Source organism: Rattus norvegicus, chromosome 1, assembly GCF_021556685.1.
Source record: "Rattus norvegicus strain SHRSP/BbbUtx chromosome 1, alternate assembly SHRSP_T2T, whole genome shotgun sequence".
NCBI lineage: Eukaryota > Metazoa > Chordata > Mammalia > Rodentia > Muridae > Rattus > Rattus norvegicus.
Genome location: NC_141534.1, coordinates 238,779,512 through 238,794,734, shown reverse-complemented (window position 1 = coordinate 238,794,734; position 15,223 = coordinate 238,779,512). Strand labels below are relative to the sequence as shown.

Genomic DNA, 15,223 nt, shown 5'->3' with positions numbered 1-15,223 from the left:
GGAGGGGGAGGGGCTAGGGGGATGTTGGCCCAGAAACCAGGAAAGGGAATAATATTCAAAATGTAAATAAGAAATACTCAATTTAATAAAAAAAAGTGTGAGCTTTTATTATACACACTCCATTAAAGAAAATTAAAATGTTGGTTTCCAGGCAGCATAGGTCACTCTGACATGTATGGAACTGTTACAGCTGTTACTACCCTTATATGTTTGCAAACTGCTAAATTGGGTGCTTCGGGGTTAGTTTTTTTTTTTTTTTTTTTTTTTTTTTGTCACATATTCCCTTGTGTTCTTGCTGGTTTTTCATGCAAGATTAAACTGAATCACTCAAGTTATCCAACATGCACAGGTCTTTGCTGTAAAAACATGTTTTTGCACATGAACAAGCAGTTTAATTCCTAAGAGCTAGAAGTTAGAAAAATGCTCCTGATTTCCTTCAATAAGAAAGTGCGGTGTTGGTTACTTTTACATCGCTGTCATCAGGATACCTATGAGAGGACAGTCAAAGGACGAGGGACTTATTCCAGCCCACTGTTTCAGAACATTTGGTCCATAACCACTTAAGTCCTTGGATTGGAGCAGATCATGACAGTGGCAGTGGCACAGGTGAAAGAGAAGTCTACTCAGCTCATGGTAGACAGTGTGGCCATGACTGAGGATGAAGGGCAGACTTTAAAAGTATATGCCTCGTTTTTATATAAGCATACCACACCTTCTGGAAGAGGAGACAGAGAAGTAAGGCTCACCACTTGTGGCCTTGTCCCCACCGGGGACGGTCTTGCTTGTCTTTGTGTTATCATTTATCCCCCTGATGCCACTACTGGTTTAATATTATTTTGTCATCAGGTCGAATGTGATAAGGGCCATTTATTTATTTCTGCTTTGCAGTCAGTATCAAGGAGGTCTGAAAGAACAGATGGATGGCAAGATGAAATCCAGGCCAGAATTAAAAATGGGAAAGACTTTACACCTTTTGTGGCTGTGACTGTGAGCCAAAAAGGGGTCCAAAGTTCTGACTCACTAGTTCAATTCGATTTAGCCTCTAAGGAAAGAAAGAAAGAAAGAGTAAGCGAGTCTCTTCTGTCTGAAGCATAAAGGGTTTTCTTTTCTTTTCTTTTTTTTTTTTTGGTTCTTTTTTTCGGAGCTGGGGACCGAACCCAGGGCCTTGCGCTTCCTAGGTAAGCGCTCTACCACTGAGCTAAATCCCCAGCCCCAAGGGTTTTCTTTTCTTAAGAACTACATAGTTTTGGTGTTTGTAGACACAGTGAGAACCCCTTTTTACTGTTGCATGGACACTGTAAGGAAAGGTTAAGGATAGCATGGGCCTCTAAACTGAAGGACATTATTGAATTAACTCACCTGCAGCTTGAGATACTTTTCAGTAATTACAGTGTCGAAGCAAGATTACGTATGGTGATGTGTATCCATTCCATGTTAACCCAAGGCTCTGTCTCTGGGGTTGGCCCTTACAGTGTCTCCCTTGCTATGGTCATTGCCCCAACCATGCCTTAAACCACGGCTACCCTTCCAACCACACTAATGGACGTTAGGCGTACCTCTCTGGAGTCTTGGTCTTTCTGCTGAGTTGAGGCTGTACTTGCCTCACTTTCAGGACTGTTTCTAGCTAGACCCTGTCCCTCTCCTCGTACACTAGCCCAGTTCCTTGGTGAACTTGGCTGCTCATGGCTCAGGTCTGCCTTCTCTGTGTCTGTCTGTCCATCTGTCTTTCCATCATCTACCTATCATCTGCCTGTCTTCTATCTACCTACGTATCATTTATCACTCTGTCAGCTTTGAACTACAGAGTTGAGTCTAACCCTGGTGTTTCTGTGAATGCGCTATCATATCCTATGACGTGACAGGTTTTGTGTCACTGGATCCTTTCCTCTGAAAGTGTTAACAGAGTGATCTCTTCTACCTTTTAGGAATGAACAGCTATAGAAAGTGGCTGGTCACTATTAAAGGGGACAAGGTATCATCAGCTTGCATAGGAATTTCTTACCCAAGTTGGTTCATACCAAACTTTTTAACTTTTTTATCTTGTGCCACACTCCCCTCCCCTTAAAAAATAGTGTCTTGCTGTGTAACTGTGGCCAGCTTAAAACTCATTATATAGACCAGGCTAGCATTGAACTTACAGCAATCCTCCTTCCTCTGCCTCACCAGTTTAGATAATTCTAGATACATACCATAATGCCTGACTTTATGTCAAGCATATCTAAGGAATGAGAACTTTTTTAACCTGTTGGCCAGTGTCAGTGGGAGAGAAGTGTCCTCAGGTTCTCTGTGCTTGGATTTTCAGGCATCTTTGAGGTATACCTTTACAAACACGAAGGGTGGGTAATATTCCCTGTCTCCTTCTTAAAGTCAAACGTATGCCATTACTGACCATGTTTTACACACACCTCTCTTACTGTCCATGAAGCTAATCTGCTCAAGCACAACATTTACAAGTGGAAACACTTCCTTGCCTCCAACAGAGACTTTCCCCTTACAGAGATTAAACTTAAAGACATTAGGAGTTCTCAGGAGGCAGCAAGTGCTCGCCATCAGTTAGTGCTAATTGTGGCTGTACTCAAATACTAGGAAGTGTGTATTACAGTTCTGAACAAAAGCACAGGGAGCAGGTGCACAAAAATGACTTGCCATCATTGTTTTTAGAAATGGGGTGGGGGGGAGAAAGCCTCGAGAAATTAAAATTTTAATCAGTATCATTTAGTACAATAAGAGAAAAGTAAAACAGAATTCTTAAATGTTCTATTTCAGTCCTTTGCCCAGAGGGCCTGCACTGTGGTGCTCTAAAGGTAAACAGATTGGAGCCAGAAACTCATCACCGCTTAGGTGGTGGTAACCCCAAACACACAACGTCAAAATTTTGTTTTGACAGCTACTAGGGTTTGAGCACAAAAAAAACGGTGCTTTGGTTGCTTTTGCTTTGAAGACCACGTGTCATGCAGAAAGACTGTAGGACTGAAGCTAAAGCCCCTTCCTGGCTCTCCGCTGGGTATTGTGTTTAGAGCAGTTGACTTTCCTTTTGTAGGTAGGTGGCACTAAGAATCCTGACTCCATAGGCCTTCTGTGAGAATGAAAGGCATAAAAGAGTGCTTGCTGGCAACTTGTAAGCTCTCAGTGGCCTGCCTGCCCGCCCGCCCTCCCTCCCTCCCTCCCTCCCTCCCTCTTTGCTAAAAAGCTAAAAGAAAGGTTGATAGGCCATGTTGGCCTCTGTGACAGACACCAGCATCCCTTCTAGCCTCTCTTTGTATTCTGGGTAGCACTAAAGTTTAGAGACAGAGTTTCTTCCAAGAAGCCTAGACAAGATTTGACCACGGAGTTTGAAGATCATCCTAAGTCCCACTTTCAAATCTATGCATTAGACGGTGTCCCATTGCCTCAGAGTTTAAGTCTGGTTAGACTGACTGTCCAGAGTTCCAACACCATGCATGCTTGAAAAAGAGTGGACTTAATGAACACTGAACCTGCAAGGGGAAGCAGGTACAGAAAAGAGACAATCGTACTGATGGCTGGACCAATGCAGTTTCACAAGCCATTGCTTTGCCATTGATGCCTTGGTCTCTCCTGATGCCTTTTGTAAATCCCCTCTTCCAGGCTCTGTCACTTACCTCAAAACTTAGTCCGCAGCATCTATAAAATTATTTCTGGCTATTTTCTTACCTCAAATTTAGTTTTTATAATTCTTATTTTTTCTAATCATACTGTGAAGGGTGTTTTCTCTGTAGTTGCTATACAATGGGTAATTCTTTACACCGGAGATCAGCCAACAGCCCACAGGCCACATCTGGCCTGCCTCTCGTTCCTGCATAGCCAGAGAACTAAAGGCGATTTTAAGAATTTTAAAGGTAAATGCAAACAAAAGTACATTTTTGGATGAGAACAGCTGCAGACAGAATTGAGGGCATCGCACTTAGTCTGTAGAACTAACACATTTACTCTCTGGTCCTTTGCAAAACAGGTTTATTGACCTCACCTTCAGACTTACATCTGGAACATTTGTCAATGACCAAATGAAATGAGGGAAGCCATAAAACGCATTTACTGAAATAAATTAATTACAGAGGAGATGCATTGTAAGAGGATTTAGATGTAAGAACACAGAACGCGTGGAAATTTGGCTGGCCCTATGATCTTTTAGATTTAGTGGCTACGTCAGATGTCTCCCAGCCCATGGCTTTGCAGAGAGCTTTATGAGGCTCAACAATGGAGGTAGATGGTAGGTAGCAAAGCCATCTGCCTTGAAGGGATGCAAACCAAGTTTATTCTTTATCTTTTGTGGGATGGTCTCTGGAAATCTGAGAGTAGAGGCCCTCAGACAGAGTAATCCCTGAAGTCATCAGGTAGAAGAATATCTGAGGGGTGTGCTGGCAGGGATGCTGTGGCCGACATGTGAGAAGGTCTGGGTTCTAGGCAGTGAGATCTGGGAGTCAGCTTAGTTTTACTCTGTCAACGTTTGTTCTTCCTGGAAGGGGAGGTGTTTTAGACCCTAGAGTACCTCAGACTGTTTCTTAAAATTAAAGCCCCTCTTAGATGTCCACATCTTTATTCCCAGGAATAAAGCAAGAAATTGAAACAACACACTTGAGGGACCCACTTGGTCCTATTCCAACAGCAAAGATACCTGCTTCCTCAGAATATATTAGGACTCACAATAGACAGTCGGTGTAAGTGTCTGGTCCCAGATAAGAAAAATTACTAAACCAAAATTCTTCCCAAAATCTTGTTGTGAATGTAAATTCATGATTAAAAAAAATTAATGTCTGCTTGGGAGTCAAGTAAACTAGAAGGTAAAGAAAGTCTTTGAGAACAAGGCATGGAAAAGGAAGAAACAGCCACAAACAAAACCGACTCCATTGTGTAGTTTTGCCTTAGGCTAGTAATAATTGAAGAGAGAGAGCAGCAGCATCTGTAGAGGACTGTTGTTACTAATTTCTATGCATCCAGGAAAGAGGGGCTTCCTCAAAGAGTCCATAGATTAGCAGTTTATTTGGGTAGAAGAAACAATCAAAATCAAATTGGTCTCCATGACCCCACCTTTGGTATTGCATAGCGATGGGTGAGGAGATCAGATAGGTTTTCCTAAAGTGGTTATTATTAGTTATGAATAAGTCCAGCTTTACTACATATACAGAGATGGGGACTTTTTAATTACCAAAAGGAACAGTTAGCCATGCCGGCTTCACCTTCCTGCTTTCTGCTTTTCCACTCTGACCTGAAAGGGGGTGAAAATCTAGCACACAGGCAGAGAGGAAATGCAGATGCCGGAAGGGAAGGCTGCATGGTTTGCATGTTCACACTGTGCTACTGACTTTTCTGAGTAATGTGGGGTGACTAAGTAGGAGAGGGGTGATACTTGGTAGAAACATAGTCTGTAATTTGAGGTTTGACGTGTCATGCATTGTCTGGAGAGATCTGAGAAGGCTGCCTGAAATGTTGGCTCCAGCGGAGTGCCATTCGAGTCGAAAAGAATGTTTTTGTTCTGAAGTGCAGATGTTTTCGGGAGCTTTCATGAACAGAAGCTAATTACACCTGTATTTCAGAAGGCCTAATGGTAATCATTGGCATTCGTGTGAATGACGTCAGCCATATCATGGTATACTCCAGAAAGACTTGTAAGCATGTATACTCTACCAAACACTAATAACTTCTTTCCTGGTGGTAAATCTAGCTGCACCAGCTAGAAAGGTAATTGGGCTGCCTACACTGAAGTTTGGAGCTCTTGGGAGAATACCTGTTTGTAAGGGAAGCTGAATATTCATGTAAGTGTCCAGACATCAATAAATTCTCATTTCACCTTATTTATTCCTGTTCCCCAGCGAACAGCAGTGCTCTTAAGCACAAAGCTAATAGGTACATTCTTCAGAGCTCTGCCACCGCTTACCTAAATCCAGCAGCCCCCTAACACATCTGTTTATCCATTACCTGGTAGCTCGCCCGCCCGTCAGGTGACACGTGTGGGTTTCCTTTGTCTTAGAGCACTGGAGACAGTTGTCATTGTTTGCCATCAATTAGCTGAGGGTAGTATGTCAGGGAAGTACGGGTGGTGTCACTTAAGTGTGACAGTCACCCAACTCGGTTGAGAAGGGATTGTTTCATTGTGCTCTTATCAGGGCTGCTGGATAATGACACTCCACACTGCAAAGTAGAGCGGGGAGAGAGACAGGCAGGAAGAATAGATTTTTTTTTAGTGATTGGCAATATTAAAATTATTCATGCTGCAGGGAGAAGGGGAAGATTAGAGGGATGAATGTGCAAAGTCTTAAGAAGCGGCTTTCTCCTGACACAGGTGGAATGTGGCTGCAGGATGACGCCCTTCTTGATGAGAGAGGCAGAGGGGACAGTGCCCTGACATTAGGGGAAAAGGAAAAAAGGAAACGCCCCTTCTCATCTGCAACAAGGATTAGCATAAACTGAGGTCTCTCCCGTTCTCCAATTAACTTTAGAATCAAACACAGCCTTCCCAGCAAATTACCCTGGCAGGCATTTTCCCTGCTAGAAAACTCTTTCTGGTGTGTGAATTTAGGTCAGGAGGGCGGTTTCCATCGGATGACGCTGCAATTAAATTGCTTTGAGGTGTAGTGAAGAACGGCAGATGGTATTGGACTTAAATTTTCACTCTTGGGGACCAGATATCTGAACACTCTTAATATTGGCTGTTTTCCCCAGCATGTCTAAAGGGAAGTCTTCCTTTGAATTCTGAAAATTAACTAAGGCTGGATCTTTATGCTCCTGGAGAGGAAAAACAAACAAAAAGAAGCACTGGAAATGTAAAATACTTCCAGATAAACTAAGCTTCAAGAGGGACAATTGTGTTGACATTTTAGTAACAGCCCATTTTCGCTCCTTAACGAAGTGCAGTCATGCATGAAAATGACTTGTTATCTTCTAAGCTGAAATGTATTATGGGTTTTATTGCAAAGGTGTATGTTACCCCTTCAAAGTAAAGCACATTTTAACCCTATCAGGACTTGTTCTGGGACCCAAACATTTTATAGTGCATACATAAAAATATTGAACAGTAAAAAGCTGATTAAAGAGGCTGCATAAACTCCTCCATTGTGAAGGACTCCAGTATACCGTTTATGTGCAGTTCTCTCCACCTGGGTTTAGAAAGGAAAGCTTTATTAGATAGTTACTGTTTGGAGCAGTGCATGTCTTTGTGATTCCACAATGCTGTTAAGATTGGATTAATGGCAGTAATATAGTCAAATGATGAAGAACGTTCTGTAAGCATATACCCATAATTCAGCCTTCGTGCTATGTGCTTTTAATCTCATTTTATTTTCTATACATCAGTGTTCCAACTGCATGTATGTTTGTATGACTGTGTGCCGATGTGCGTTGTTCCCAGAAGCAGGAAGAGAATGTTGATCCCCTAGAACTGGAGTTGCAGACATTTCCTGGTTCCGGTGTGGGTTCTAGGAACTAAACCTGGGCCTTCTTCAAGAGCGCCAGAATGTTATGCTATCTGCTGAGCCATCTCTCCAGCCAGTACTCGGCCTTTTAAATTTCTCCATGTAGTCCTGTGGAGTATTATTCTTTTTGAGATAAAGAAACACCTGGCAATCTCTAAGGCTAAACTTCAAATCCAGGTCCATGTGACTCCCATTGTGTGCACGGTCTCCTGCACCATGCTGACACCATCTGTCTTGAGTGCTTGCTTTCTGATGAGGCCAAAAGAGCCAAAATTTCCATTGCAGTTAAATGGCTTATCGAACTCCCCCCAGCTCTAAATTTGTCCTCTTGGGAGTGAGAAATAGACAAGATTAAGCTCACCTTTCATATAGACCCTCTAATTCTTGTTAATGTCTCTTTGAGAACCAATTTGCCTTGGTCTCATCGATTAGTCTGTTCCTCTGTGCCTTGACCCTTGAAATTCTGCCCAAGAGATGAATGGTCAGCCCAGACTCCCTCCCCTTGTGCTAGTCACCAAGCAATTAATGCCATTTCTCAGGAGCCCAACATGGCTCTGACATTCATTACAAGTGAGCATCACCATCTTGGGATAAGGTTGATGCCCTTCTGGTGAGGACAGGCCAGAGCCGTGCTAGGGGCTTTTCAGAGGTCATGTATGCCCCCCAAGCACAGGCTTACAAGGGAGTCAGAAGTCTCTACAGACACAGTAAATCTTCTGGTGGCACGTTATCCACGGCCAGGAGAACCTGCTTGCCGCAGTAAAGGGCACGTACGGCTGATTGCTCACCAATCACCCTGCAAGCCTCTCTCCTTTCCGTACCTGTGGATCAATATGCCTCTGACATGGATCTGAAATCTTTACTTGGGAAAAAAAAGCACATTTCTTACCAGCTATTTGTATTCCAAACTAAACAATTCAGTTAATTTCTTTACTGAATTAAATTTCAGAGCTGGAAAATTTCCCTCATCAAGGGCTGAGAATGGACAGACACATAGAGTGTTATTTTTGACATTCTCACTGAGCGTGTGGTAGCCACCGGAGTGTTTCTACTCTAAGAGGCCTTTCAAGCACAATGCTAGACTTGGTTGCACCTTGTTTCTGATCCGCCTGGTACTTGAGAGGCAATGCAAGATGGTGGTTAGGGACTTGTGACCTGAAATCTTACTTCCTGGTTTGAATATCACCTTCACTATTTACTTTCCAGGGGACCGTAGCCAAGTCACCGAACCAGGAACCAGATTAGGGCCCGAGCCTAATCAGTGAAGGGCAAATGTTTGTGAGTCCTTGGCACATGATAACTATCCAATCAGTCATAACTGCGAGTCCCCCAATATGGAGAAGGAGGCAGACAGAATGGTCCTGAGACCTAGTGTAGCCCTGCTACATCATGGATACACCTGGTCCACTTTGAGAGTCCTAGACATTTAGAATCTCAACATGCCTCAGCCCAAGATCTAGTGAATCAGTATGTCTACTTCCTTAACTCTTGGGTTATCAGATATTCAGAGAACAAGGGTAGCTTCCCATCATTTTGAACAAGGAAACATGCTGGCTGTTCTTTGCTGCACTGTGAGTTTTACCTGTTTCTGTGTTGCCAGGCAAAGACTTGCCCACCGAGCTATATCCACGACCTCCTCTTTTGATTTTTGTTTCAGATAGTCTCCCTAAACTGCCCAGGCAAGCCTTGAACTTGAGATCTCTTACTTCATTCTCCCTATCAGCTAGGATTACAGGCTTATACTGCACGAGGCCTGTCTATGCTTGCTAATTCTGTATGCCTCAGACTGACAGGAAAGTCTTTGTGCCCACCCTCTGAATGATGAACATCGTCAGGAAGTGATGTGGGTAGTAACCTCAGAATGGCCCAGGGCAAGTAGTCTTTATTTGGGTTTCCTAAAGTACTCTTTGCATCCTCTGTTTGTGTGGTAAATACCTCACAGGTGAAATATCCCCAGAGGTGTCCTGTCTATTAGGAATAATAGATTAATAGTCATTATTTGGACATAAAGGTGCTGATTGACCCTGATTAACTGAAATAGTTTAAGGTGGAAGCTTAGACTTCACCAGCCCTGAGGGCCTGAGAGTCACATGGATCACAGAGCCACCTCTGCCTGTTACTAGAGGAGACAAGGTTGAGGTCAGCCATAAGCCAGACCCCATGAAAAAGTCCGCAGCAGTAGGGAAGAGGGCTTCTGGCTCTGGGCAGCAGGCAGAGTTCATGCATTCATTGCTTCACTAGGCTTTATTTCCTTGGGGAGTTCGCCACCACTTAATCACAAAAGCAATAAGCGTTTTCTAGTTTGTTCTTTGCTGTGCCTAATCAGTTGTTCCAGCTGTCAATCACCAGCCATGTCTGGAAGTTCACAGAAAAGCCCCCTTCAAGCTTTGGAGACAGCACTGACCCCCAAGGTAACAGGACAATGAAAGCTGCCCCCAGGGGCAGTCTGTGTCCGGTTGATGTGGTCACCACCGTTTTGTTAATATTGTCTGAGTTCTGGAGGGATCTGTTTTCTTTAGGCTTTGATCGGTGGGCCACATTGTACACTCCACTAGTTGAACTGTGGAAATAATTTTTGAGTAAGTACAGAAAGAATTTTTTTTTCCTTTTGTGACTAACCTCACAGTTCCACTCCAACATGGACACTCTCTTCCTAAGATTGGAAGTACCTAGGTAACGCCTGTCAGTAAGTAGATGTGGGAGCAGTCAGGTCTGTGAGAAGCCGGAAGGTACTCAGACTGAAAACATTAGTTAAAGATCAGTACCTGCCTTGTGCAAAGAAAACAGTGGAATGTTGTGTCCAAATGAATGAAGAGATAATGCTTGGAGACTATGCTACTTAAAAGTATATTCTAGACGTATGTCTGGATGAGGTTAGGTGTTTCTGTGTAGATTGCAAAGACATTTTCTTGAGCTGTGATAACAGTTTCTTCGATAAAATGCAAGGATAGTCCTACCTGAGCCATAGCTAGCTGACTCCAGAGAGCTGTCCTTTAGATGGAGATTAGAGAGACAGGCTGGTCTTCATTACTCCTCAATTTCATTTCATTATTTTGGTCAGAGGTAATGGATACAACTAGTGATTATACCCTGGATGCTGCAGGCAGACTGTTCTCTATAGACAATGATTAATAAGCTTCTTTCAACTCAGTCATAATCTCTCTATACTTCTTAATACCTCCCACTTCCCACCACATAGAAACAAGTGGTTTGCTTTCCATTACAGAAAAGGTGATCGACTGTGCCCTATATAAGAAGCTGTTGAGATACCTTCAAATTCAGACTTTAAACTGAAGCCTGAAGCCCTCCCTTTCATCTTCTCAAGGGGTCCCTTGTAGAGGAGGGATCAGCTATAGTTATGAAGGAAAGGGCTGTGGACATGTGTGTGATCCAATAGCTCTTGAAGACCCTACCCTCAGCCTTCAGCTCCATGCCAGTTACCTCAGAGAGCTTACCCCACACGTCTTCTCCACCACCTCCTCCTGGCCTTTGTAGTGTACTTCCATGAAGCTTGGAAAGACCTTTCCTCAACTGCACCACATACATACCCATGGCTTTCTGATCCAGATTCTTGGATGCCCTGAGGTTAAGACATGTGTCTGCTTACAAATCTGAGAGAATTAATACTACCCTAGGGCAGTCTTTGATCAGAAGGGAATAGAAATTGTTCTCTGGTTTCTACTTCAATATTAGAGTCCCGAGATAGATTTTATTGGCATTTAGACTATTTGTCTTTATTCATTCAAAAAGCAAACATGAATTAATGCAGTTGGTAATAACAGATATGCCTTGTTTTATAGTTTATTCCAGTACCTAGTTTTGTGTCTGCCATATGGTAGCTATCCCACAAATATTTGTGGGATGATCAGCTCCTTAGAGAAGTATAAGAAGTCACTATAACTGTAACTGAAGAACAGCTCACTTTCTTAATGTGAATCGTGTTCTGGGTTCGGTCCTCAGCAGAGGAGAAGAAGGCGAAAATGCCAATCTATGTATGTCAAAAGGTAGAAGTCATGGCAAAAGTACCAAAGTAGAGGTACCAACAGTGAGGGCAGCACTTCCCTTGTAATAAACATAAACATATACAAACAAAAATACCTCTGGGCATGAATAAGCGATTTGGTACATTTATCAACAATTACGAAATGAAAAAGAGCTGTTGTCTCTATGCCTAAAGCAGTGTATTTTTTTTAAAGGTAGTGTGGAATAAATTCCAGATGTGATTGCTCATCTGGCTTGGGTAGAGCCACAAAGTGCGTTAAAGTGTTGGAACACTGTTAAGAGGTCCGCATTGGTAAATCTTGGTATTTTGGTAAAATTAATGCATGCATGTGCTCCTTTATCTTCAAGCTGAAACCCCTGCCAAGGACAGAAACACACAAACGGTAGACTAGCCAAATACCATTAATACTAGCCATACCATTTAAAATAATGTTGGATGGATGTATAGATGATGGACGAATGAGTGATAGGTGTTGGTTGTGACTTGGCTGGGAGAACGCAGAGTCCTTCAGCAAGTCCTCGCTTTCAGTGACAAGCTACAAATGACACCAACTTGTCTAGCTATTTAATTGTATCTGATGTCAAATCCAACTAGAGCAGTTGCTGTAGACCTTTGGGGAGCACCCTATTTTCCACTGAACCATATTGTAGAGCTTAGCATGTGCAACCAAGTTTCCCTGTTGCCCACAAGGTTGACAACAGTGAGGGCAGCACTTCCCTTGTAATAAACATAAATATATACAAACAAAAATATCTCTGGGCGTGAATAAGCGATTTGGTACATTTATCAACAATTACGAAATGAAAAAGAGCTGTTGTCTCTATGCCTAAAGCAGTGTATTTTTTTTTAAAGGTAGTGTGTTGCACAGTGTTTCTGTGACCTATTATTCCGTTTGTTTTTTAGAGCAGTGTATAAAACCCAAGGTTCATGCTGAGAAACACCACTGTTGAAACTATTGCCACGGTCAATCCTAGCAGCCCTCTCCCTTGGGGACAGAGGCAGGACTGTGCTCCCCTGAGCCAGCAGGGCACAAATGAGGGCAGTGATTCATAAGGTGACTCCAGTGAGTTTGCAGACGTATAACTTTCATGGGAGCTGACAGGCACAAGCGAAGCCGGGCTTGACTTTTTGAACTGGTAAGCACTTCCTGGCCTCGCCGCCACCTCAGGACTTAGAGGACTGTGCAAGGGTGAAGGTTTCTGAGGATAGGAGTGCATCTGACAGAATGCTGATTTACCAGAAATAAACCCTTCAAATCAGATCACACCCATGTCAGAAGCTTTTTGAGCGGGAAGATGGTAATTCTGCCTCTTCACATGCTCCTGTGAGTCCTTGAACTCCTATGCCATTGGATTAGTCTTTTGGGGGCTGGGTCATCCGGGGTCTTAATTCTATCCTGGTGAGGTTGTATGAAAGTGATATTGGTCTAAAAATAACAACTCCTTGAACTTTTAAACCTTCAAATCTTTTTGATGATATGACTTTCTTAATCCTGAACTTGATTTTTTAATTAAAAAAATCCATTTGTTCTTTGATATTAGTAAAGTTCAAAAAGGGGCAGAAATGGGCATGGAAGGGAGCTATACACCGAGAAGGAAGTGAAGGAGAGTTGGTAATGATGTCGCCTGATTACAGCCTAATGAGATGTCTGCCGAGTAGGTCCCACACACTAAAGTCCTTCCTCTCTGATAGGCTTTGAAAGTGACAAGCCCTGGTTATCAGGCAGCATCTTACCAATTAGCTGATATAAATGGCCACATAGGCAAGTTTGAGGTCCTTTACGGTTCTCAAAGGTGAGGCTGACCCAAGAAGGAGGCTCTGACTCACCCTCAGTGTGTGATTGGCGGTGATGGGGACAGCCCCAGAGCTGTGTATGTGGGGGACTACATTTACTTACTTTCTCATCTTGATAAGGGCCTCTTTGGAATGAGAACAAGAGGATTCATCATGCTATCGTGGAAATGTCAGCAGTCTGTCAGGCTCTTAGCTCAGAGGGTAGGACCCTATGTTGGAACTGCAGTCAGGTGCGCTCTGTTGTCTTAGTGCTGAAGTGTGGCAATGGCAGAGAGAGCAGAGGCCTGGCTCACAGCATCTTGCTGCACAGTGAGAAGAGGTAGAAGGCCCATGCTGAGCTTGCAGTCAGCTGACTGAGCATGTCCTTATGCACCAGTCATCCTCTGTGATTGAAAAGCACAGACCCAGAACCCTCTGAATGGAAGCAAACAGCACAAGATTGATTGTAATAGCCAGATATGGCACTGGCAGGGCACCCCAGCACTTCAGAAGCCAAGGTGAGCCTGGAGCAAGTTCAGGCAGAGTTCCTGAGATGCTGGTGATGGCACAAGAGGCAGGGAACCTGTTCTGCCATAGAAACAGAAGCTGTGTGTATCCAGGAAGGGGAGAACTGCTCCCTAAAAGGCACTCAGAGAAAAACAAACAAGGCCCTGAAATATGCTTGCTGTCAGCTTCGGTGTTTAAAATGTGGGCCTCCTTCAGGGCACTGTCTCACGCTGCTTCTCTCTTGATTTCAGCTCCCATTTTCGCCAGCAATCATTCAACCCGAAGTGGAACAGCTGCTGGGGCCGTGCCACCCCCACATCCTGTCAGTCACCCTTCTCCGGGACATAATGTACAGGGGAGCCCCCACAACCCCTCCTCCCATTTACCTCCACTCACAGCTGTGGACGCAGGCACTGAGAGGTAAGGCCATCTGTCTCTCTCTCATAATAGGTGTCGCCGCCAAACCTCCCTCTACCGAGAAGAGCTCTGACAGTTGCTGAATTTTATTAATAATCTGTTGGTGGGTTGAGTTACCCAGGGGTGACATTTTAAAAGTAACATACACCAAGTATGCGGACCAAATATCTCATTATCTGCTACTTTCTTTTATATGTATAACAAACAAAATGATAACTGGCGTTGGACAGCTCAGGTGTCAGGAGCTGGAAGATGTAACACAAGGATCCGCCTAACCTCACCGCCTCTCCACATCTTGTTTTGGGACTCAGTTTCCAGTGAGTTGAGGAGCTCTCTGGATACGAATGGTACCATAGTCGCATAGATAGCGATGCAAGTTTGTGTGCTAGGCAGGTTTCTGTTAATGACTGGGAACCAAGAAAGAGAGGAGCAGGTAAGTTGGTCTTGGCTCATGGTTTCGGAGAACTCAGCCCATGGTCACCGGGTCCTGCGCTGGGCCCATCAGGGTGGAAATATGTAGCAGAGGGGGGGTCTCTTCACCTCCTGGTGCCTCCTGAAGAGACAGTAAAGGGCAACATTCTCAATGGCCCCGCAACCTAACACCCTTCCACTAGGCCTCACTTCCTCAGAGCTCCAGCTCCTTTCTGAGGAGCATGACAGGGCAGTGCCAGGGCAATGCCTCAGCACTCAGGCCACAGGCAGTTGTCCATCACCCTGCAGCACCATGGGAAAAGACTAGAAGGTGACAGAAGATGCCATATGGCCAATCAGAAAGCGACTGTTCACTCGGTGCCTTTTGTTGGTATCACCCTCATAAGGAATTTCTGTGGGAAAAGAATCCCTAAAGAACTCTGTGTTCCATGTTATTTTTACTTCTGAATTCTCCAGTGGCTTTCGAGGTTAGGGTCTAAGGGTGGGTTCTCGTGCCTCTGCTCCGAGAATGCATCTGTTTCTGTCAACCACAAACCCACAGTTTCGCAGCAATCAAAAGGAATGGCGGTGGAGGCATTGAGAGAAAAGGAATTTTTCTCCACACAGGTATAGGCGAACAGCACCTAGGGCAGTAAGGACCCCTGCCAGATACGGAGGAGATGAG

At 43.9% G+C, this 15,223-nt stretch overlaps 1 protein-coding gene across 2 annotated transcripts in view; it reads left to right on the top strand.

Moving 5' to 3' along the window:
* Positions 1 to 15,223, top strand: part of Glis3 (GLIS family zinc finger 3) — a 423,182-nt gene that overhangs the window by 369,684 nt on the left and 38,275 nt on the right. For both annotated transcript variants that reach the window (NM_001432483.1, NM_001432482.1), the window contains 1 exon segment: positions 13,962 to 14,130. In NM_001432483.1, coding sequence (NP_001419412.1) covers positions 13,962 to 14,130 — 169 coding nt within the window.